The sequence below is a fragment of the Aspergillus undulatus genome (genome assembly GCF_047715775.1).
Source record: "Aspergillus undulatus strain CBS 261.88 unplaced genomic scaffold BDV17scaffold_8, whole genome shotgun sequence".
Classification (NCBI taxonomy): Eukaryota; Fungi; Ascomycota; class Eurotiomycetes; order Eurotiales; family Aspergillaceae; genus Aspergillus; species Aspergillus undulatus.
The window spans coordinates 490,522-512,538 of NW_027396612.1; the positions used below are offsets into that span (position 1 = coordinate 490,522).

General features: G+C 51.3%; 6 protein-coding genes across 6 annotated transcripts; 4 read left to right on the top strand and 2 right to left on the bottom strand.

The window, feature by feature from the left end:
• Positions 1–697: 697 nt before the first annotated feature.
• Positions 698–2,749, top strand: BDV17DRAFT_255653 (MFS transporter). The gene is made up of 2 exons (XM_073756958.1): positions 698–1,609; positions 1,673–2,749. Exons 1-2 carry the CDS (start codon positions 874–876, stop codon positions 2,578–2,580), a joined length of 1,644 nt encoding a protein of 547 aa, XP_073618762.1. The 5' UTR covers positions 698–873; the 3' UTR covers positions 2,581–2,749.
• Positions 2,750–3,073: 324 nt separating this feature from the next.
• On the top strand, positions 3,074–7,722 carry BDV17DRAFT_288499 (sister chromatid cohesion factor PDS5; the record flags this gene model as incomplete). Its single annotated transcript, XM_073761427.1, has 3 exons — positions 3,074–3,427; positions 3,502–5,178; positions 5,230–7,722. The coding sequence occupies 3 exons, from the start codon at positions 3,074–3,076 to the stop codon at positions 7,720–7,722; spliced, it is 4,524 nt and encodes a 1,507-aa protein (XP_073618763.1).
• Positions 7,723–8,173: 451 nt separating this feature from the next.
• Positions 8,174–11,829, bottom strand: BDV17DRAFT_229006 (SWI/SNF chromatin-remodeling complex subunit SNF5). Its single transcript, XM_073755746.1, has 3 exons — positions 11,775–11,829; positions 9,238–11,448; positions 8,174–9,140 (listed from the first exon to the last, which is right to left on the bottom strand). Exons 2-3 carry the CDS (start codon positions 11,302–11,304, stop codon positions 8,817–8,819), a joined length of 2,391 nt encoding a protein of 796 aa, XP_073618764.1. The 5' UTR covers positions 11,305–11,448; positions 11,775–11,829; the 3' UTR covers positions 8,174–8,816.
• A 231-nt stretch (positions 11,830–12,060) lies between these two features.
• Positions 12,061–13,562, bottom strand: BDV17DRAFT_228977 (endonuclease/exonuclease/phosphatase family protein). The gene has a single exon (XM_073755745.1). The coding sequence runs from the start codon at positions 13,416–13,418 to the stop codon at positions 12,492–12,494; it is 927 nt and encodes a 308-aa protein (XP_073618765.1). The 5' UTR covers positions 13,419–13,562; the 3' UTR covers positions 12,061–12,491.
• Positions 13,563–14,399: 837 nt separating this feature from the next.
• On the top strand, positions 14,400–16,383 carry BDV17DRAFT_229066 (curved DNA-binding protein (42 kDa protein)). The gene is made up of 5 exons (XM_073755748.1): positions 14,400–14,524; positions 14,777–14,860; positions 14,931–15,035; positions 15,113–15,910; positions 15,981–16,383. The coding sequence occupies exons 1-5, from the start codon at positions 14,497–14,499 to the stop codon at positions 16,172–16,174; spliced, it is 1,209 nt and encodes a 402-aa protein (XP_073618766.1). The 5' UTR covers positions 14,400–14,496; the 3' UTR covers positions 16,175–16,383.
• A 1,781-nt stretch (positions 16,384–18,164) lies between these two features.
• BDV17DRAFT_229063 (putative PHD finger domain protein) lies at positions 18,165–21,974 on the top strand. The gene is made up of 5 exons (XM_073755747.1): positions 18,165–18,320; positions 18,416–18,599; positions 18,675–20,047; positions 20,130–20,912; positions 20,964–21,974. The coding sequence occupies exons 3-5, from the start codon at positions 18,708–18,710 to the stop codon at positions 21,478–21,480; spliced, it is 2,640 nt and encodes an 879-aa protein (XP_073618767.1). The 5' UTR covers positions 18,165–18,320; positions 18,416–18,599; positions 18,675–18,707; the 3' UTR covers positions 21,481–21,974.
• Positions 21,975–22,017: the final 43 nt, after the last annotated feature.

A 22,017-nucleotide genomic window follows, 5' to 3' on the forward strand; every position in this document is an offset into this window, starting at 1 on the left:
ATTGATCGAAGTAGATCGAGCCAGTAGCAGTGACCGACAGGTATCATAGCGATAACTCCAAAGACCGATCGCGAACTGGTCTGGTAGAAATAAAGTTATGGTCAATGTGCCTTGTGCCTACAGATGACTTTACAATGACCTTTCGGACTCGGTATCTGAAGCTTTGCGATCTCCCGAAGGGGACCCACGAGGCAGCGCATAAGCCATGGAACGTGGCTGCTAAGAAGCCTAAGAAACTGTGTGTGGGCCGATGGCTACTGATTTTTTCTTTCCACGGCCAATCAGGTCCAAACGATACATCATTTCTTCGAGAATCTCTTCTTGGCGTCCTAAGCTTGGTATATCCGAAGCACGGCGTGACGGGATTATGCGACAACGTAGGTTGAAACCGCCCGCTTGATAGCTTAGCTCAGGGCCTGGCTCGGATAATCGGCATGGCGTAATAGTAGCCTACTAGCCATGATTCGTGGCCGACACTTTGCGCCAATAGACGGCGCGTTGTCTATCCGATCAGTTGCACGTCTCTCGCTTTGTCTCTTTGGTGTCGCTCGGAGGGTGTTTGGGTCGGAGATAGAACGGGCGATCTGGAAGTAAAGCCGTTATGCGGCCACGCGATGGGGTTCGCCCCTCTTGCGACATGGTGGAATTATAAATACAGATTTTGATGGCCCACTTGGTGATGGGTTCTCAACATAGTATATTAATCGCCTTATGGAACTTTTTTTTACCCCTTGGTCAGGAAGTTCATCATCTCCATTCGTCTTGTTCGAGGGCATCTGTACATACCTCAGATCGCATATACTCGCCTCATATTCACTGGTTATTTGAGCTCGATACTCTCCCTTCTCCAACCGACCGGAAAGCGACTGCGTGATGAGCGACTCGAACAATCTCCACCCGAGCTCGGGCAATGAGCAGGAACTGCCCTCATCCGCCACGACCTTGCGCTCAGACTCTCGATCTACTTTAGACGGCGAAAAGATCGCGCTGCCTTCCTCTGAGAGAGGTATTGAGAACGGAAAGAACCAAGAACGTGATCTTGAATGTGGTAATAATGGCACCAATGACGCACAGCCAACTGAATCAGAGGACAACAACGAAGAAAAGCCCAAGGATCCCAACCTTGTTGAATGGAATGGCCCCGACGACCCCGAAAACCCACAGAATATGCCCAAGTGGAGAAAGTGGATTGTGACGATGAGCATGTCCTCAATGACGATGTGGCTCACCTTTGCGAGCAGCGTGTTCTCGACTGCAACGATGGTGACGGCTCAACAATTCAATCAATCTACGGAGGTTATGGTTCTCGCGACGAGTTTGGTAGTATTCGGGTTTGCCGCCGGTCCGCTTGTTTGGTCGCCTCTGTCCGAGCTGTACGGGCGCAAGTATCCTCTATTCCTCGGATATTCCTTGTTCGCCATCTTCCAGATTCCCGTCGCCTTGGCCAAGAATGTCGAGACTATCTTGGTGTGTCGCTTCTTGATGGGCTTCCTTGGATGCTCCCCGCTGGCCGTTGTCGGGGGTGCGATGGCGGACTTCTGGGATCCTGTTGATCGTGCCATTGCGATTGCAATGTTCTCCGCGGCTACCTTTGTTGGACCTGTACTTGGTATGTTGTCTCGGTGTTTCGACTCCTTCCTGGGACATTAGACTGACAAATTCTCTCTTTTAGGACCCATTGTTGGTGGTTTCCTCACAGATTCGTACCTAGGCTGGCGCTGGACTGCCTGGATCACATTGATTGCCGCGGGCTCTTTCGGCACCATCGCTTGGTTCGTGGTCCCTGAGACCTACCACCCTGTGCTTCTGAAGAGACGTGCTGCCAAACTCCGCAAGGAGACCGGAAACCAAGATCTATACGCCTTCCTCGACCACCACAAGCCGACTTTCTCAGACATCTGCCGCAAGTACCTCCTGCGTCCCATTCAGATGCTCATTCTCGAACCCATCTTGATCCTCATCACTATCTACCTGGCGCTGGTGTATGGAATTCTCTATCTTTTCTTCGAAGCCTACCCGGTCTCGTTCCAGGAGCAACGCGGATGGACAAACGAGGGTATCGCCGGTCTTCCGTTCATTGGAATCATGATTGGTGTTTTCTGTGGTGTGGCACTTATCATCTACCAGACCAAGACTCGCTTTGCTCGCAAGCTTGCCAAGCACGGCCGCGTCGTTCCCGAAGAGCGTCTGGTTCCCATGATGATCGCCTCCATTCTGCTGCCAGCTGGTCTCTTCTGGTTTGGCTGGACTTCCGATCCGAGCGTTCACTGGCTGGCTCAAGTTGCGGCCGGTGTCCCCATTGGTGCAGGAATCCTGGTGATTTTCATGCAGGGCCTCAACTATATCATCGACGTATACCTTATGTTCGCCAACTCTGCTATCGCAGCCAACACCCTGATTCGGAGTGGCTTGGGAGGTGCATTCCCACTCTTCGCCACGCAGATGTACCACAAATTGGGCGTTGACTGGGCGTCCAGTCTGCTTGGATTCATTACTGTCGCGATGATTCCTATCCCCATTGTATTCTTCTTTTATGGCAAGAAGATTCGGGCAATGAGCAAGTTCTCGCCCAAGTTCTAACCTGATCCTGCATCTATCAGCATTGATTTGTTAGCATTGCAGGCGTTGTATTTCAAAGACGTTGATGATTTGCAGTGACGATTGCATTGCATTGATACCGCTTTTCCATATCTGAGCGTTTAGATAAACAAAATAATGTTAATTGTAGGCAATAATGAAGATATTCTCCAATCATGCATTGCTCAAATAGAGATCCGGTATACAAGAGAAGTTCCACTTGACAGGAAGAAACGCGCGACGCGTCCCAGAGTGGAGGCGGTCAGGGAGGGATTTCCTTCCCTTTTCGGTCGAAGTTGAATCGAAGCCGAAACGCCAACCCGTCCGCTTCTTCCTCCCTCCCAGACGACAAGTGATTCTCGTTCGGACTTCGGCCAATCCAGTCTTTTGCCGATCTTGGGACGGTTGTTCCCATCGCGCCTTGCTTCCCTGCACAGCGAATGGTGCCTTGAAAACGTGCCCGCCCTTCCACTCGGCTTCCCCGCGCTCGTCCACGATGCCTGCGCGCACTCGTCACGGTCCCTCCGTCGCCACAGAGGAGGAAGTCGAAGAGCCTTCCGGTGGTCTTCAACATTTGAAATTTAACGAGCCGCTATCATGGCGCGTCGGCCGCTCCGCAATCCCCATCGCCGATCTGCTGCAGCGCTTACAGACGCTGGCGCAGGAGCTGCGCAAGTTCGAACAGGAGGAGGTTGAGAAGGAGTCTCTTCGGAAGGTCTCGCAAGAGCTCGCTACCGCTCAGCTTCTAGGACATAAGGATAAAGGCGTTCGAGCTTGGGCGACATGCTGCATCGTGGACGTGTTGCGTCTCTGTGCGCCTGACGCGCCTTTTACGGCGAATCAACTCAAAGTGCGACTTTTCAACCTCTGCAATTGCATTCCGCGGCACATGGGCTCGATGGCTAATTACTTCTTGCATTTTAGGATATCTTTACGTGTATCGTCACATCAATAATCCCCTCTCTAGGGGATCCCTCGAACCCTTATAATGCCCAACACATCTACGTCTTGAATTCGCTGGCGGAGGTCAAGAGTGTTGTTCTTATGACTGATCTGGATCACCCTGACACATTGATTGTTCCGCTATTTACAAGTTGCTTTGATATCGTCGCAGGCTCAGCCAAAGCCTCGACCGGCGAGCCAGTCGCCAAAAATGTCGAATATGACATGACTCGCCTCCTGGTGACAGTCATCGATGAGTCTCCCATTCTCGCGCCAGATGTGGTGGATGTGATCGTAGCACAGTTCTTGCGCATCGACCCCCGTGTCCTGGAAGGCCCTGGGAAGAAAGGCAAGAAACCCGAGACTCATATAGACGAGAAACAAGAAACGCTCCTTCTGAAAGACTACCCGCCCGCTTATAATATGGCCAAAGCGATCTGCCAGGCTTGTCCGGAGAGGATGACCAGCCATATCAGCCAGTACTTCAACAACGTCATAATTGACGCTTCCTCTACCAGAAACGAGAATGGACCCTCGAAACAATCTCATCGCAAGCCTAATCTCGACGATTCGGACGAGGAGGGAGAAGATATCAAGGAATTGAGCAAAGCGCATCGGCTCATCCGCGAGCTCTGGAGAGCATGTCCCGACGTCCTGCAAAACGTGATACCACAGTTAGAAGCTGAGCTTTCCGCCGAGTCGATGGCGTTGCGCCTTTTGGCGACGCAAACCATCGGTGATTTGACGTCCGGAACTGGGGTTGCTGGACCACCCCCTGCACCAACGATGGATCCTGCTGCGTATCCGCAGGTGACATTGGACGAATACACGCAGTCGATTCCCCAGTCAAATGTTCTTCTTATGCCCTTCGCTTCAAAGCCTTTTTCGCAAGCACACAGCTCTGCGTATGAAGGGTTCCTGAGTCGACGTCTGGACAAATCGGCCTCTGTACGAGCGTCCTGGGCTACCGCAGTTGGCCGAATTATCCTGACTTCGGCCGGTGGTTCAGGTCTGAGCGATAACGAGGAGCAGACACTCGTCACGCACCTCGCATCATTGCTTAGGGACGCTGATGAGAAAGTCCGCCTCGCGGCTGTTGATGCAGTTGGTACCTTTGGTTTGTCTCACATCGTAAACAAGCTTGGGGTCAGCGGTGGCTTTTCTACGCAGGACTCGCTACTTTTCATCCTTGCAGAGCGCGTCAAGGACCGAAAACCTCAGGTGCGAGAACATGCTATGAAAATTCTGGCTCGGGCATGGGCTGTCGCGTCTGGTGAAATAGAACGGAACAATGAACAGGTCGCGGCCCTACTCAAGGACGGGCCATCCAAAATCTTTGACGCTTTCTACACGAACGATCTTGATATACATGTTTGTATCGATCGTGTCCTCTTCGAGGTCCTCCTTCCACTCAGTTACCCTCCCATCAAGCCAAAGCTTTCTAGGGGTGGCTCTAGCCAATCGCAAAGACTGAAAGACTCGCAAGCCTCTGAGCCAGAGAATGAAGCCGACGTGGATAAAATTCGCGTTCGTCGGATCCTCACTCTTTTGAGAGGGCTTGACGAAAAATCCAAGAAGGTGTTTTTTGCCATGCAGGCCCGGCAAATGACCATGAGGAACGCTGTCACCATTTATCTTCAGGCCTGCGAGGATTACAATGTAAGTCAGAGATCGAATTATGAGATAGTCCACATGACTAACAACGATTAGGGCGGCGTGATGGATAAGAACAAGGATCAAATCAAGGCGCAACTCACAAAGGTGGTTGATACTTTGTCGAAGACTTTTCCTGATCCAACGAGGACATCTGCCGACTTGTGGAAGTTCGCAAAAATCCACGACCGACGGAGCTATCAGCTTGTCCGCTTTGCAATGGCCGCCGTGAGTGACTATCGCACTGTCACCAAGGCTATCAAGGAGCTCTCAAGAAGGATGCAATCTGGAAATAATAGCGCGATTCTGTATGAGACTCTCACGGCTTTAATGTATCGCTGCAGTTCGGTTGTTTTCAACCGAAGTCATATTCCCGCCATCATGACTCTTACGCGCTCAGACGAAAACGGATTGGCAGCTCCAGCGCATGAAATGCTGCGCGAGATCTCTTCGCGCAACCCTGAGGTCCTGGAAGCCCAGGTGCAAGAGATGTGCAAAGATCTTGAGGCACAGGCGCCGAAGGCCTCCACTGTGAGCGCTGCTGGGACCGAGGAAATTCTCAAGGCCTGCTCTGGGTTTGCAAAGAAGCTTCCTTCGAAGCTACCCAAAGAGCGCAAGTTTACCCAGGCACTTGTAGACTATGCTCTCCACAGCCCGTCGCCTCATGCTGCCAAGCATGCGGTCGTTATTCTCATGGCTGTCGCTGATAAGAAGGAGATGTACGCGAAAGATCTGATCCAGAAATGCGTGAAGAAGTGCAGCTATGATGCCGATCGATTTCTCACTAAGCTTGCAACTTTATCACAGCTTAATCTTCTCGCTCCACGAGAGGCTGACGAGGAAAGTGACGCGCTTATCAAAATTGCGATCAATGATATACTACTGGCCAACCAATCACCCACCACGGATGCCGGATATTCATGGTCAGATCAACTTGATGAAGTGACCGCAGCTAAGGAATGGGCCCTTAAAATCATTGTCAACCGCCTCCGAGCCAAAGGTAGTTCTGACAGTGACGACGATCTGCGAGCCTATGCTCAACCCGTTTACGACACTTTAAATAAGCTTATTGTCAACTCGGGCGAGTTGACAAAGAGGAAAGATACTCCAGCTACTCAAAAGTCAAGACTGCGACTTTTGGCTGCTAACTCATTGCTCAAGCTATGCAGCTCAAATGCCCTGTGTGAGCAATTGCTTACCCCGAAAGATTTCAACTCAGTTGCTCTAGTGGCCCAGGATCCAATTCCAGAAGTGAGAAGTGGGTTTATCAGTCAACTCAAGAAGAAGCTTGTGCAGAACTCACGACTAGGCCATCGGTGGTATATCATACCATACTTACTTGCATTTGAGCCTCAAGTTGGCTTGAAAGATAGTACTCTCACGTGGTTGCGGTCACGGGTTGCATACTTTTCTCAGCAAACGAATGGCAGAACGGGCGAGAAACAGACGGTGATGGAATCCTTATTCTCACGCCTTTTGTCCCTTCTTGCATACCACCCCGACTATCCTCCAGGGGATCTCGATGAATCGACAAGATTAGATGACTTGACAGATTTCGCACGTTACATCCTCTTCTACCTCTCTGCTGTGGCAAACGAACACAACCTCTCCCTCATCTTCCATATTGCCCAGCGCGTCAAGCAGGCGCGTGATGGGATCACCAAGTCTGATGAGATGTCCACACGACTTCACACTCTTTCCGACCTAGCACAAGCAACGATCCGACGATTCGCAGATATCTATTCACAGCAACGCAGGTTCGGCGGCGCCGCCGGTAGTGTCAACATTCTTCAGACATACCCCGGCAAGATGGGCGTACCTAGCTCCATCTTCGCTCCAATGGGCAGTCACCGAGAGGCACAAGAAGTGGCTGACAAGACCTTCCTCCCAGAAGATGCTGAAGATCGACTTGATAGAATCGTGCGTGCGTCGATGCGGACTAAGAGCGGCTCGACGAGTCAAGGTGTCCCGAAGAAGAGAAAGACCGATGGAAGCGTGCATGAAAATACACGGGATGCGAACTCCACGAAAAGGGCGAAGAAGGACGCAACCAAACGAAAATCGTCATCATCCGTCGCAGCTTCAAGGACACCCAAGCGCAAGAGCAAGAAGACTGGGGATGATTGGTCGTCGGATGGCGAAGCGGCAGCCGAGATTTCAAATTCTGCGCGAAGGCGCAGCAACAGGGGTGGCGCCTCGCGAAGAATCAGCTATGCTGACCGCGACAGTGACGAAGACGACGTGGAAATGGATGAGTGGAACCAAGCCCAAGATGAACGCGAAGGCGCAGACGAGGATCAAGCGGAGGATGATTCCGACGGTAGCGAACTGAGTGAGCCCGACAGCGACATGCTAGCTGAAGACGACGGCGACAATAACTCAGAAAAGGAAAATGAGCCGGAGGACGAGCAGAACAGCCAGGACAAACAAGAACAACCTGAATCCCCAGCACCCGCCCCGAAGGCAAAATCAACAGCTAAACGTGCAGAAAAAGCAAAACCACCGACGACCACGACTCTACCTACGCGGCGGTCCTCTCGCCGAGGTTGATACCTCCATCCCTTTCTCTCTATTTCTCTCCTTCTAGTGTATGTACGTTCATGTGATGTTCGATAGGCATCCATATAAGCCACTTATCCGATTGCTTGTGTCGATACGGTCTCATGCCTCAAGTCCGATTTTCTCAATATCTATTTTTCTATCTACGCGGCGAGCTTGTCCTCTTGATGATGATTAGTCTTTACTCCCCTGTTTCTTCTCTCTCTTATTTTCGAAGCCCTCTTGGGCTTGCGACCCCTCTTCTTTAGTTCCGATTGACATGGCGTCTCTAGTATGGAGTAATGTTATTGCTTTCCCGTCAGATTGTTCGATGTTGAGCAGAGTACCTATGTACGCATATGTATACCCATCTGATTATCCGAGTCGGTTCTACTTCATCCACTTCATCCTGAGTCAACCTGACTTTCCTTAAAACAACTTGGAGGCTTAAATCTTCATTTTTATTAGGTCCCCTGCAGCCTAGATATCCTCGCCCGTCCCTACAGATAAGCACTACTGCGACTGTCGTTCCTCCTCAGTGGCACTTTTTCCAGCGGACGCGAATGGCCGCAACTTCCTTCTAGGTAGTTAGCTGGGGTCGGTCGTGCCTTCCTCGTGAGTACTCCCGTCCGGGTCGCGCCTTCCTTGACATCTGAAGACCCCGTCGCGACAGAGCCAGGTTGCTCCTTCCCTACGCAATATCGTTCCTTCCTACAGGGCACTTTTCGGGTCTGGGCTCCCAGTCGCGTTTCGTAGGCGGATATGTATCCTTTTATCTTATGCACTTGGCAATAGAGATGATATATAGAGCCCTGAGAAGGACAGAAATGGAAGAACAATGTACCAAGAGAAAGATTTAGGTATTGAACACTAAGTCGCTCACAAATCAAATACACCAGAACCAAATCCAGATCCGAAGCCAGAACCAAGCCGAACCAAAACTGAAGCCGCAAAGAGATATTGCATGCTTTCACGCGAAGAAAGAGAATGATTTATCGCAAGTTCAAGGTTTCGAAATGCGGGTCTCAGAGAGTATACATTGGTGTTGTCGAGGCGCGGAAGAGATGAATGGAGAGGCAGGGGTTATCAGTTATATCATTCACTCGTCATGCGGATGGGGTGGCAGCAGCAGGTTTTGAGATCCGTTCTTCAACGCGTTCTTTATGCTGTCGATTTCGAAGATGGACTTCGAAGTTGTCCACGGTTGTGCCAGGGCCGGGGGTATATAATTTGCCGGGACAGTCGTGGCACCGGATACGCGGAAGGTAGAGGAACTTTAACTTCTGGCTGGGCTGGGAATTGGTGTTGGCCACGGGTTGCATGGTCTCTGTGTCCACAGCCGTATACCGCATCACTGCTTCGAAAGAATCGTTGGGGTTTGCTTGGTTGAGGCGAGCAAGTCCTGCTACTAGCCAACTTGGAGGAGGGGGCTAGAATAGAAACCATCAGTATTGTGCCTCATATTGAGGACTTTCCTCTACCAGTTGTGGTCTTCGGTTCGAGGAAAGCGGACTTTCATTTACGTACCCCAGGGACACCTGGCTGAGAGGTATTAGGCGCTTCTACAGCCCCAAGGTGTTGAATAGGGCCCGGGCGACCGGCGCTTGGTAATCGAGTCTGCGAATCTGGCTGCAAGGGGTTGGGTGTCGAGTTGAGAGTCGGAGTGTGAACCTGCGGGGTGCTGCGTTGAGAAGTTGGTTGTGTTGCCGGTGTAGAACTAGGCACAGCGGGGTTGAGTTTGAAGCCGTTAGCGAGGAATTGGCGGTATTTCTCGCGGGGTATTCTGAGCGTCACAACCAGCTTATCTGGCTCTTCAGGAGTTTCTTCGCGGTAATCACGTCGGCGAGCAGAGACTCGAGGTTCATGGTGAGGCTCGGGAGTCGCGGACTGGCCCAAATTCGCTCGAAGAGCCGCGTGCGCTGCAGTAGCAGCTCCTCGCATACCTCTGGTGCGTGCCGTACCTTGCGCCAAATGAGGTCCAATCGCAGGAGATCCGGCCAACGAAGACTCGTCGCTATCTGAGTCGTCCGACTCATCACCTCCGTCACGGAGTCCCGCGGCGGCACGTCCGCGGCGGGAAGAAGCAGAACGCTTGAAGACGTTGCTTTCCTCCAACGAAGGCGCGGTGTTCGGAATGACAGATGATACGAGTAGAGTGCGAATCGTTCGCTGACGGTCTTTGAGATCGGGCAGGGCGGGGCCACCGCGACGGTTGACCGACCGTTTCTGTCGCCTTTGGTCTCTCTGGAACGAAACCTCTGTTCGCTCAAGCTCCGCTTCATTGAGTTCATAAAGATAAGGTGTGAACTCCTTGGCAGCCTGAAACGGCCGGAAGGAGGAGACAAGTGGTGTAGGTAAGAAGGATGTTTTCAGGTCGGGGTCTTCGATGGGGCGCCCATCAAACGAATGCGAAACGATGTAGAGAGACTTGGTGAATAACTGCGATTGCTCTCGGATTGAATGCGCAATTGCGGTGGTAAATTCACCAGAAAGTGAGAGGTCGGTGGTCATCCGCGTAGCGAACTCTTCGGGATCGTTGCGCGGATCGTTGATATCCCATTCAAATTGATCAACCAAAGTATTCTGGCCGATGGTGATGTTCAATTTGACCACAATCCGCATTTCGTCGTTCTTGTAGGCGCTATACGGAAGATGCGGATCAAGAGCCTCCTCTTCAATATAGGTGTGCGGGTAGTAGTCGCAAAGCTGCTCCTGAATACTTTGTGTAATCATGCGCATCAACGGACCACACGACTCGAGTGGTAGGCCCAGATCCTCGACGAACTTTTCCGCGAAGAGTTCCGGCGACACGACGCGGTCATGGAGATTCCATGTGAAGGTATCCCTGATTTTGACCTTCTCCCAATCAATATCCAATCGAATTGGTACTAGATTTTCGACTTGTTCGCTTTGTGTCTTCAGATCTTTTCGCGATACCCGTAGCTCTCGTGCTTTTCGGTTACCGGGGCGGCGGCGGTGGGCGGGATATAGCAACTGTGGATGTTGGTTGCGCAAGTCGGTACGTACATTCCCAAATCCTTCGTAGCCAACGCCGTAAAGAGCCGCAGGGTTCACATGATTTTCACGTCGCAAGCTGAGATAGTAATCACGTTCCGCCCGCTTTTCTTGCTGCAGCTGTTGGCTCGGGTTTTGCCACGCCGTCAGGGCAGAATGACGGAACTCCCGATTGACATAGTCGTCCAACAAGATCTTGTCTACCGGGGTCTCTCGAACGCGCACGGGCAGGGCGTTGCCGGGGGAAGAGGTTCTGATCAAAGAGCCATCTCGCGATCGCTTTTTGCTGGAAGCAGCTCCGTTAGCACCATTCTGTGAGCCCGGCGATGTATTGGCATTGGAAGCATCATTTCCCGAGTCCGATTTGGGTAGGGTGACGCCAGATGCTGCAAGAACGGCTTTCGCGTTTTGTTTGCCTTCTCCGATCGTATCGGGTCCCTCTATTCCATGGTCCGCTAGAAGTGAATTATCAACATCATGATCGAAATCGGCAGCTCCATCCAATAGATCCGAGTCGTTATTAACTGTATCCGACCGCGAATCGGCCATCCCCGGCTGGGATGGATCAGGAAATGGCATGTTCTGTGAATGAGCTCCCGGTCCTTGCCGCGACTCCAATAGGTGACAGGGTAGGATTCACTTTCACGAAGGTAACGAGTGAATCTAGAAGGAGGTCGAGAGTTTATGATGAAATCATTCTTTGGTGAACATTAATCTAAAAGGCTGACAAGGTACATTAGTCTCAGTACACGGATTGCTCTGCACAAATGATTATCGCAGAGACGCGACAGCGCACCATTCGGAGAGTCGCGAAGCATGGCCGTCCGAAAACAACAAAAGCATTTCGCGAATCCGGCGCAAATCGATCGTTCATCTAAGTAGCAAGGAAGGCGCTGCGTCGCTGCAGCCCTGGTAGGCCAAGGAGGCGCGAGCCACGCATGCGCAAGGTGATGACTCGAAAGAGGGGAACATGCCAAAGCGATAGGGAAATACTTGTGGCAAATGGCAAGCAGGTAGGGACGAGGGTTAGAGGAAAGTGAGATACTGACCAGGGACGATAGAGTAATGGAGCAAGAGCCTGTAAAGCCAAAGGCAGCAGAGCTCTCTATGGGTCTTCGAGCCTGGTCTGGGTCTTTTGCCAGAGAGAACAGCGCTCGGAAAGGAGCGGCGGAATCGGATCAGCTGACGGCGCACCGGGGAACGTGGTATCACGGCAGCGCGTCTTCAAAGCCCAATCGCGACTGTTTTCCCTTTTTTACCCGGGTCAAATTGGCCAGCTTCACACTTGAATTTCACTCCAAGAGATGGAGATCGATGTTGTCTTGTCGATTCGCGGCTTCGCAATGCACGTCAGGGTCATAAGAGAAGAAAGAAGGAAGAAGCAGGCTCACCTGCGACCAAGCACAAGGCCGCCCGTCAACTTACAAGCGCCTTCCGAATGGTGAGGTAAAGGACCACTGGGGGTGGTGGGCTGTAGGCAGGGCAGGCGCCCCAGAAACAGTTTATACAATGCGAAATGACAGCTAGACTTCTCATAGTCTTTTTGAAGCCATTCGCATATCTTTTTTTCTGAATTTCGTGCTCATCGAAGGTGAGCCTTTACCATTGTTACTGTATGATACCGTAAAAGTCTGTGGTCTATGTAAGACACGTGACTTTGTCTATCAAGTCACCTGTTGGAAGGTGTTGTCTTGGTATATCAACATTCAAAGCCATATGAAAATATGCCCACTGACTGTTCTAACACGAGCTCTGAACCAGATATCTCAACTGCGTAACTCGGCGTCAACTACTACTGCCCGATGGTCCGAGTTGAACACGCCGTCATCGAACCGATTTGCCAAGACCGCATACCCTTCGATTGCCCAGGGAAGATCACGAGCGCGGCCCTCAGTATCACCTGCCGGTCCAAGAAGAATATAATCGATGCGTGAGGGATCTTGACCTTCATGCCCAAAACCCGTCCAGGTAGTCTGATTACCGTAGACATCAGCCGGATTGACCAGTGTCGCAGAGTCAATCAATGGAGACTCTGGAGCTGTCAGCACCGTGTGCGCTTCTTGAGTCTCTTCACTATTCAAATCGCCTGCAAGAAAGACGCCGGATATGATGCTGCCGAAGCGCCCATTTCGATACTCCTCGATCTTCCGCAGAATGATATGAGCTGCTTCGTACCGTGAGCGAGACCCTTGGTCATCTAGATGTGTGTTCAAAGCAAGGACCGTCTTGCGGCTGACATGGTGGGTGAAGACCCCAATAGTCGCAATGCGGATTGACGCAGCATCCCAGCTTTTGGACGGGATCTCCGGCGTCTCGGATAACCAGACTGTCTCCCAATGACGGAGCTCCCATACTGATAGACGGTAAAGTATTGGTGAGTATTCGCCGGCTTTATAGCCATCATCTCGACCCACGCCAATATAGGCCCAGGTCTGGTTAGAGTCCCTAGTTGCAGTTTCTCTCGCGTCGGAATCGTTCGAGTTTAGCCCAGATAATATGTCTATGAGTTGGTTGTCCAGAACCTCCTGTAGGCATATGAAAGCATCCTGGTTGCGAGTGTTATACCGCAGCTCGTTGAGCAGACGCGGTGCTCGTTTTCCCCAAGGCCGCTCACCTTTGAATGGAGAAGACGTGGCATACCGGATGTTATGTGTCAGAACCCTCAGAGGGATCCCTTTGGCGTCTAACTTCATCCTCGAATATCCCAAAATAGAGTTCGATCGATGAAACGTGGTCTGTTTGAATGTAAATCGCCGAGCATGGGGTCAAAGTGAGGAGATGATGCATGACGCAACTCGGAGGTCTGCCCGAGAGGAGAACAACCGTGCGGCCGTTTTGTGACCGTTGGTCGTATAGTATAGAATGTGACTTGAAATTCCGACTTACATTATTATGTCCCTCTGCTATTCATTGTTCTAGGATCCATGAGAGCTACTCGAGATCATCTTTCTTAAGTGAGCGGCTCATGGATTGGAATTAGATTGCCAAAGCAATCGACCACTTTATATCCCTGCAATGGGCAAGTTGTCCGTAACCCTACGAAACGAACAAGTACCGAGGCTTTGATTGAAGACGATGACCGCGACTAATCAATCTTTTTCTAAGACAGAATCGCATCTAGAGGAGTCCACTACTTATGTTACTACAATGCCCCAGGCAGGTACTAGATAGCACTGTTCGTACACCGTTCATACAACAACAGAACTACAAACTGCCACTAAGCTGCTAGGTACCACGGTTGCGTCTGGAACAAGGACCTAAACGGAAATGATCTCAAGAGATGGGAACTTGCTGAAGCCGGAGAACCGGGATACATCATTGTGGAGGGCTCGAGCTCTTGTAGAGAGAGCTTGCAAAGATGATGATGTCATGCAAGACTCTGGTCTCACCAAGCGTCCGTCAGCTCTTTACTCTGAAGCGAAAGAGAAGACGTAGTATCCCATATAGCAGCAGAGAGAATTAGCTCTCCGTAGCAGCTTTATACATAGCTTGGGCTATCCAGCTCAGGAACAGACCATGGGAATCGAATGACAGTGGGCGGTCTGATGTCTGATACGGCACGGTAATGCCATACATACCGTAGCCCTACCTGGGCTGATTAAGCCCCGCCAAAACGGTCATGATACGTCAGGTGCACACGACCCTCCAGACTGCTCCAGCGGACGAAAGCTCTCTAAATTTCAAACCTACTCCTCCACCTCTTTGCTGATTTTGCGCTTCATACTTGCCGTTCTCCTCGCATCAGTGCGAGGTTAATTCGATTCACTCACAATGGCCGAAACCCAGACTCCCGAGGTTGGTAAGTGTGACTGCTTCAGCAGTGCCCCTCTTCTGCAGTGCGAAAAGCTCCGCGTTTGTGGGTTTCCCGCTGGCTTCGTCGTCATAACCTGGACGAGACGAGCAATTGTTGCTGCGGCCAGCTGTCAGCGGGAAGCGAGTGTTCGAACTACCTAGAACTCGACTTCTAGCCCATTGCTTTATTCAGGCTTTGGCCCTGTTTCATTAGCTTGTCGCGACGGCCACAGCTAACCATGCCCTGGATTACCTCTAGACTACACCCTCAACAACCCCGACACCTTGACCAAGTACAAGACTGCTGCTACGATCTCGCACAAGGTCCTCGATGCTGTCTCAGGTGCGTTGTCCGAGTGTTAACACTGTCTACAACCCTACTTTGGATCGCCGTATCTAATCTAGTTCTCTAGCGCTATGTGTTGAGGGTGCCAAGATTGTCGAAATCTGCCAGAAGGGTGATGCGCTCCTAGAAGAGGAGCTCACGAAGGTCTACAAGGGCAAGAAGATCACAAAGGGTGCGTCGAACGCCTATGGCCCTATTCATGATTGGGCGCGCCGCCGAAGTAATGTACTGACCTGCCTTTGTTGAAAGGTGTTGGTCACCCGACGACCGTCTCTCCCAACGCCTATGTGACCCCGTACACGCCCCTCGTATCGGACACTGCCGAGGCCGAGACAACGCTCAAGGCCGGCGAGATCGCGAAGATCCAGCTCGGTGCCCAGATCGATGGATTCGGAACGATTGTTTGCGACATGGTTATTGTCGGCGCCTCAGAGGTCACTGGTCGCGAGGCCGACCTCATTCATGCCACTCACTACGCCAACGAACTCCTTTTGAGACTCATGGCGCCTCCCGGCCTCCTCGCTACCGGGTCTGAGGAAGAGAAGAAGAAGGCTGCCGCCGAAAGGCCTCCTACCCAGGCTCGCATCACCCAGCTGATCGAGAAGGTCGCCAAGGCGTACGATGTCAAGGTTGTCGAGAACACTACCAGCTGGCTGTTTGGCCGTAACGAGATCGAAGCTGAGAAGAAAATCATCCTCTCACCTGAGGCCGGTGTGAAGGGCGAGGGTGTCCCCGACGTTGGCGAGGTCTGGGGTGTTGAGGTTGGCCTGTCCCTTGGATCCGGAAAAGTGAAGAACTTCGCCCACCGTGCAACCCTCCACCGACGTACCACCACGACATACCAGCTCAAGCGCCCCAGCTCTCGACAGGTCCTTAGTGAGGTTGTTAAGAAGTTCGGCACATTCCCCTTCAGCTTGCGACAGCTCGAGGATGAGAAAGCCGCTAAGGTTGGTGTCGTGGAGTGTGTCCGCGGAGGTGTCTTGAGGCAGTACGAGCCCGCTGGTGAGACTGATGGCTCTGCAGTCTCCCGCTACCTGACCACAATTGGTGAGTTTTGACTCATTGCAATCCAGTCTATTGAGTTCCGCAGATTGAACATCTACTAACGGTTTTATAGCGATTACCAAGAACGGTATCACCAAGCTCACAGCCCCCGCTGCTCCCGACTTCGAGAAGATCAAGTCTGACAAGAAGATCGAGGATGAGGAGATCCTCAAGATCCTTGAGCTCCCTCTTTCCAAAAACACTGGATCGAAGAATAAGAACAAGAAGAAGAAGGCCAAGAAGGCCGATGGTGCCCAGGAAGAGTAAATGACATACTCGATTGGATGAACTGTTGTTGTATCTATCGGACCTTATGGTTTTACCTCAGAGTCGCAGCCTGTGATTATATCTTGTGGCTGTCTGGCGACTGGCTGGAGTGAATACCCCAAGCCCAGGGATGGAGAATCTTCTTGTTTTAGGAGGAGGAAATGCAGACTGAGCCATATGAGTGATTCCGGATCTTTCTTCCGTTCTTCTATCTTCATTGGGAACCTTTTGTCACATAGCCTATACATAAAAAAAAGTTACATGAGTCGCGCGTGAGCAAAACATGAGCAAAAGGTAGCGAACAGGACGATGGCCACAGGAATCACTTTGTGGCCAAAAAACTTGGTAGCGTACTGGTTTGTAACATTTTGTTCCCTTGCCTTCGTGGCACATCTGCCTGACTGCCCAGGTGGTCCACATGAAGCCTTTCAGGGGGTCATCGGACAACCTGATGCCCGTAGCCGTTGGATTAGGAACACCTGGCAATATTCAACCCCGTTTTAGATATTGCTTTTCCAAGCGGGCAGGTCCCATGTATCGGCCATCTGCTTCGTAGAAGTCCGTCGTGTTTGGTCTCCGAATGGGTCGTGGCCCGTGATGGACTGATGAAGGCTCACCGATCGTTGCCACTCTCACCATGACATATCTTCCTCCGCAGCCCCCGTCAAGAGGTATTTCTCAGTCAGTAAAGTGGGAGATCTCGCAATATCAGACTGGGTCTTTCGCAGCGCATCCAGCAACTATTGTCCGGGTGGTGAACGCCATCGGAGATGCCATTTGAGCTCGAAGTGCATGCACCCGACGGCCCGCAAAAGCATTAAAGTCTCCCAGGAAGAATTAGAGAAGTAGTAAGTAGAAGATAGATCAAAGGCAGGGTGACCTAAGCATCGGGCGTGGCAGTGGTGGTGAGGGATGCGCTGGGCATAGATGGGAGGTGAGTGGGCCAACGAAAAGGCTCGTCTGCCTCTTTCGCATCTTCTCTTCCTCTTCCTCTCCTCCGGTTGCCTTTCATCCCTCTCCACAAAGACCCTGTCTTTCTTGACCCATCACACATCTAAAGCTGAAGTGTTCATTTCGGCTTTTCTTGTTCAACTTGCCTCTTTTGTTGAAACCCTCTCCTTGCACCTTTTCGCCAGCCATCAGATATACGCTCTTCCGGACACCGGAAGTGTCGCAGCTGGCTGTCTCTTATCATATCTTAACCCAATATTGTTTCTATTACTGTAGACATCTTTTCCATTGTGCCTGGTGTCACGGACTCAGATTTACTGAAGCCTTTCACAATCCCAGAGCGAGAGCTCAATTCCCTCTGTTGGGTGTTGAGAGCCCTTACTGCCCGAGGACAGCATCACCCAAGGCACCATACCACTGTCGCTGTGCTGCATCCAGCGAACAGCTTCATCATTAACACATCTATTATCATTGCCAAAGGTGACACTCCTCCCGCGTATCTCAATCTTTACTTGTCGACTCATTCTCATTTCCGCCCTTGGCCCTCATCTTACTTCCATCTTCATTCATTGTTTCCGACTCTTTGCTTACATGTACATCAACCTTCCCTCATTGATGAAAAGGATATGAGACTGACTGTTCCATAGCTCTTAGGGTTGTGTGCATTGTTCCTGTAATCCTGGCGATTATCAGGACCGTGCTTTGAAGGCCAGCTCATCTGTCCTGGACAAACATCAACCAGCTGCTTGCAGTAAGCCTCTAGTCTCTTATTTATTTTGGGAAGAGAATCCCTTTGCCTACCATGACTGCTTCTCTATTGAGCTTGTTGTACATGTCAGTTGTTCCTGGCTCAGCACCGTGATAGCCTAACGAGATAACCTGTATCTCCGCGGCCCTTAAACCCCCAGTGTCGACTCTTCAGGCTTGTCTTGCTCCTTTTAAACCCTCAAATATTGGATGTCTCATTACGCTTCATCGATACATCAGTGAACGGTCACCGAGCTGAGTATATGCTGATCTCGACAAAACAGTTTAGCTTGTCGAAACGCTTGAAAATCTCTTCTCAGAAACTCTAACAGTTGTGAGACTTCATTTCTATACGTCGACTTGGATATCGCATACTTTGTACACAACTTTCGCGTGTCCTTGTGCTCTTGGACTGTAAGCTCCGAGAGGCGCAGTACCTGATCATCGCGTAAGGCCCCAACTCATGATATAACCAAAACTCATATTTCAGAATGCATCATTTAGTGGTTTACAAGATTTCTAACATGCTGGACATCCTTCCAGGTGCAAATTCCGTGGTTGTTGCAGCTTCCGCGGCGAACCCCTGGGAAGCGTGATTGGGGCTTGGTCCTCGAAAACTCCCGTTTCGCAACTCCGCAATCTTTCTTCCTTCAACCGCGCGGGCTGGCCACAATTCCAACCAGCCACGCCGGGCACGGTTGCTGAGTTCTACGAAGTCTGTTGAACAGTAAGTATTTTTCTGATTGAAAATAATGTGATTTCCTTTCACTTTTGCTTCTCGAGCTAATTACGTGCGGCGCAGGACTCGCGACTGTCGTGCCCTGCCTTTGCAACGATGGCAAGGAATCTCCGTTCATCGTCGCACGCAAGATCCAACGATTCCCGCCCATCGACACCAGTACAACCCACAGCCAATATGGCCTCTTCATTTACCGAATCTACCAGACCACGGAAGCAACGCCGGACTGGGAGGACTTCTCGTGTGCCAACCGATCCGCTCCGCGACACGCCGGTCTCGAGTCAGTCGCAGCCTGACCTGGCTGATGAAACACCAGCGATTGGAGTCAACGGAACACAGTTATACGGGGAGGACGCGACCTGGAAGGAGCCAGAGCTGAGAGCTCCTGTTCCGAGCTATGATGACACGCCCTGGTCAGCGGTGTCGAGTAGCAACAACCCTGTACTGGGAACAATGCGTCCCCTAGGCGCAATGCCCTCCGCTGCAGATTTACGCAAGGCTGGGCTCGTACCGTCAAAGCCGGGCACTCCGAGCATCCCCGCCAGGAAAGAACCGCAGCTTGTTGTCGAGGGGGAAAAGAAAACCGACAACCCCCCAACTCCCTTGACCCCGGCCGAGGAACAGGCGCCTGAATCGATTCCTCACAAGCCTACAATTGAAGAAGATATAGCAGCGTTCACTATATTACCTGTCCCTAATTCCATGGACGCAGATGTCGAGACGCTCAAGGCTGCAGTCGAAAGTGCGTTACGTTTAGCTTCAGACGCCGACAATAGACCTGTCATCAAGGGGTTGCTTCGCATATGGGAAAAATGTGGCAATGATCCCTATGCGCTTAGCATTCTGGATGGAGTTTGTCAGGAAACACCCGACTCTTCCCAGAGGTCAATGTTCCAAAAGGTGATGCGAGGCGCCTGGAAGGAGTTACAGTCCCAAGAGGTTACCGTGAATGAACCTAGTACTTTGCCTGTCCCGGCACGGGCTCGCTCGGCTAGTAGCGTGTCTACGCTGTCTTCTGCGAAATCGCTTGATGCTGAGACATACGCGCCTGCGGTGGTCCCGACGGCGCCGGTCGCTCGTCACAGGAAAGGAAAGCAGTCGAAGAATGCCGCGCAGAAGAAGAACATCTCGGAGCGTCGCTCCGTACTCTCAGCCAAGGGCTCTCAACGGCAAAGGGCATTAGAGGATCCTGAACTCTCAGCAGAAGCTGTACAAGTCAAGAGAAACCGGCTGCGGAAATCTCTCCCGAAGATTGTGGCTACTGAAAGTGGAGTTCGTTCTTCTTTAGCTTCCCGGCCGACATCAAGTTCCTCTTCGCCTGGCCCTATGGACATAGATGTTCCTGCTGCGGAGAACGCAGGAACGCGCAGAGAACGTTCGGAGAGTCTGGCAAGCAGCGATGCTGGCGATAATAGACGCCTAACACCCTCACTCACGTATGTTTGCACTTTCTCTGACTTACCAGTTTTTCCTATCTCGCTCATTGATGGTCGGACCCTTAATGCTGACACGAATTAGCGATAACGAACCTGCCGATAACAATGACTTCTGCCGGAATTGTAAGAAGAGTGGCCAGCTCTTATGCTGCGATGGTTGTGTGCTCTCGTTCCACTTCCACTGCTTGGACCCGCCACTGGACCCTGCAAATCCACCAGAGGGAGACTGGTATTGCCCCAAATGCTCGATCTCAAAATCGCTAAACACGCTGCTCGACGGCTTCGGGAAAGTCTCAGATAGAGACTTTGCATTACCCTCCCGCATTCGCGATTTCTTTTCCGGAGTGCGCACTGGCGACGATGGTAAATACGAAGAGATCATCTCCTTACCGCGCATCAATCCCCGTGCAGCTCGAGGGAGCCGTACTGGCCGCTATGATGACCCATTCCTGCTACGAACGATAGACGCAAAGGGAAACCTCATTTTCTGCGTAAAGTGTGGACGAACGACCAACGGCCGGCGGCCAATCATCCAATGTGATTTCTGCCCTTGCGCTTTTCACATGGATTGCGTCGATCCGCCGTTGGCTGTTCCACCGACCCAGCGAGCCGGCAGTGACCGCATTCATCATACGTGGATGTGCCCGAACCACGCTTTACACGACATGCACTATACAGTCAGAGACGAAGAAGGATATGAAGTCATAAAACGCATCCGTCGTCCAAAGAACCCCCGTTACGTCGACATCGAGATCCTTCCAGAACCGGATGAGGACGACAATCTCGAGGACCAAGAAGAGGAAGGCGTTACATACCGTGTTTCGGAAAAGGGAGTCAAACTCGATTTCATCGAGAGAGTTAAAAGGTTAGTAAAGGTTTCTTTACCGCGAACCGCGCTTGCTAACAGGACATGCAGGGAAAACGAAAACGCTGCGGCAAAGAAAGCAGCTGTAAATGAGTATTTCGAATATGCCAGGACGAAATCCGACAATCTCACTTCAAAGGCACAAGCGTTCTACGCATCTCAAAAGCCAATCGCCCCCGAGGAAGACACTACATTAGCCATACTGAACTCGCGGACAGTTGCGGAGCGGGAAGCTGCTGCGAACCTGATCTCGTTCGCGCAGAGCAACGACATTACATGGCGCAATGAAGACAACGGCAGCATAAGTCTCCTAATCGACCAACTCAAGGCAAACGAGCCTAAAAACCTACCCTCGCCCCAAAATGAGATCGAGTCTCTCCGTGCTCTTCAAAAGCTCATTGAGCAGCGCATCAGTGTGCTGAAGCCACAACCGCAACAGGGGAACGCGCGGTCCGCTGAAATTGAAGCTCACTCTCAACCTGATGCTCAATCTACATCGACTGAGCAGCGCCCTGAGTCACCTCAGGCCCCGGCTGCTCCGACACCAAAACCGGACCCGGTTCAATAAATAAAACCGCGCTTCTAACCTAACCCCCCTAATTAATCCCATACATACAACACCAGATTACGATTCGGATGAACACTTCCTCTATTGGTCTTGGCTACGGGTGTTCTTGTTGCCTTTTCGTTTTTCGTTTTCTCTACCTTACAATTGCTTCACTAACGGGTCCGGCGCTTAGAGAGAGTACATATAATTTTTTTGCGATTGCATTATCGAGCGTGTCGAATACTGCATAAACTCGGCTACCTATACCTGCCTATCAAGATAGGCATGCAGGTGAATGGCTGAGAGGGCTTCGGATTTTCCTTTTTCTTCCTAGTTTTATCAACGGTTTTATTTTCATTGTGTTTTTAGGGCCCAGATCTTTGTCTAGGTAGAAAGGGAGGGAGGAACTTGCTTTCAGTTAAAGAAGGTCGGAAGCAAGCGATGGGACCTCATCTGAGGAGGGTGTCGCGATCTAGGTAGACTCACTCGTCAATGCAATGTCCTCTCGGATTAACCTAATACTACAAGTGCATGTTTTCCTGTGCAAAATGTAATGCA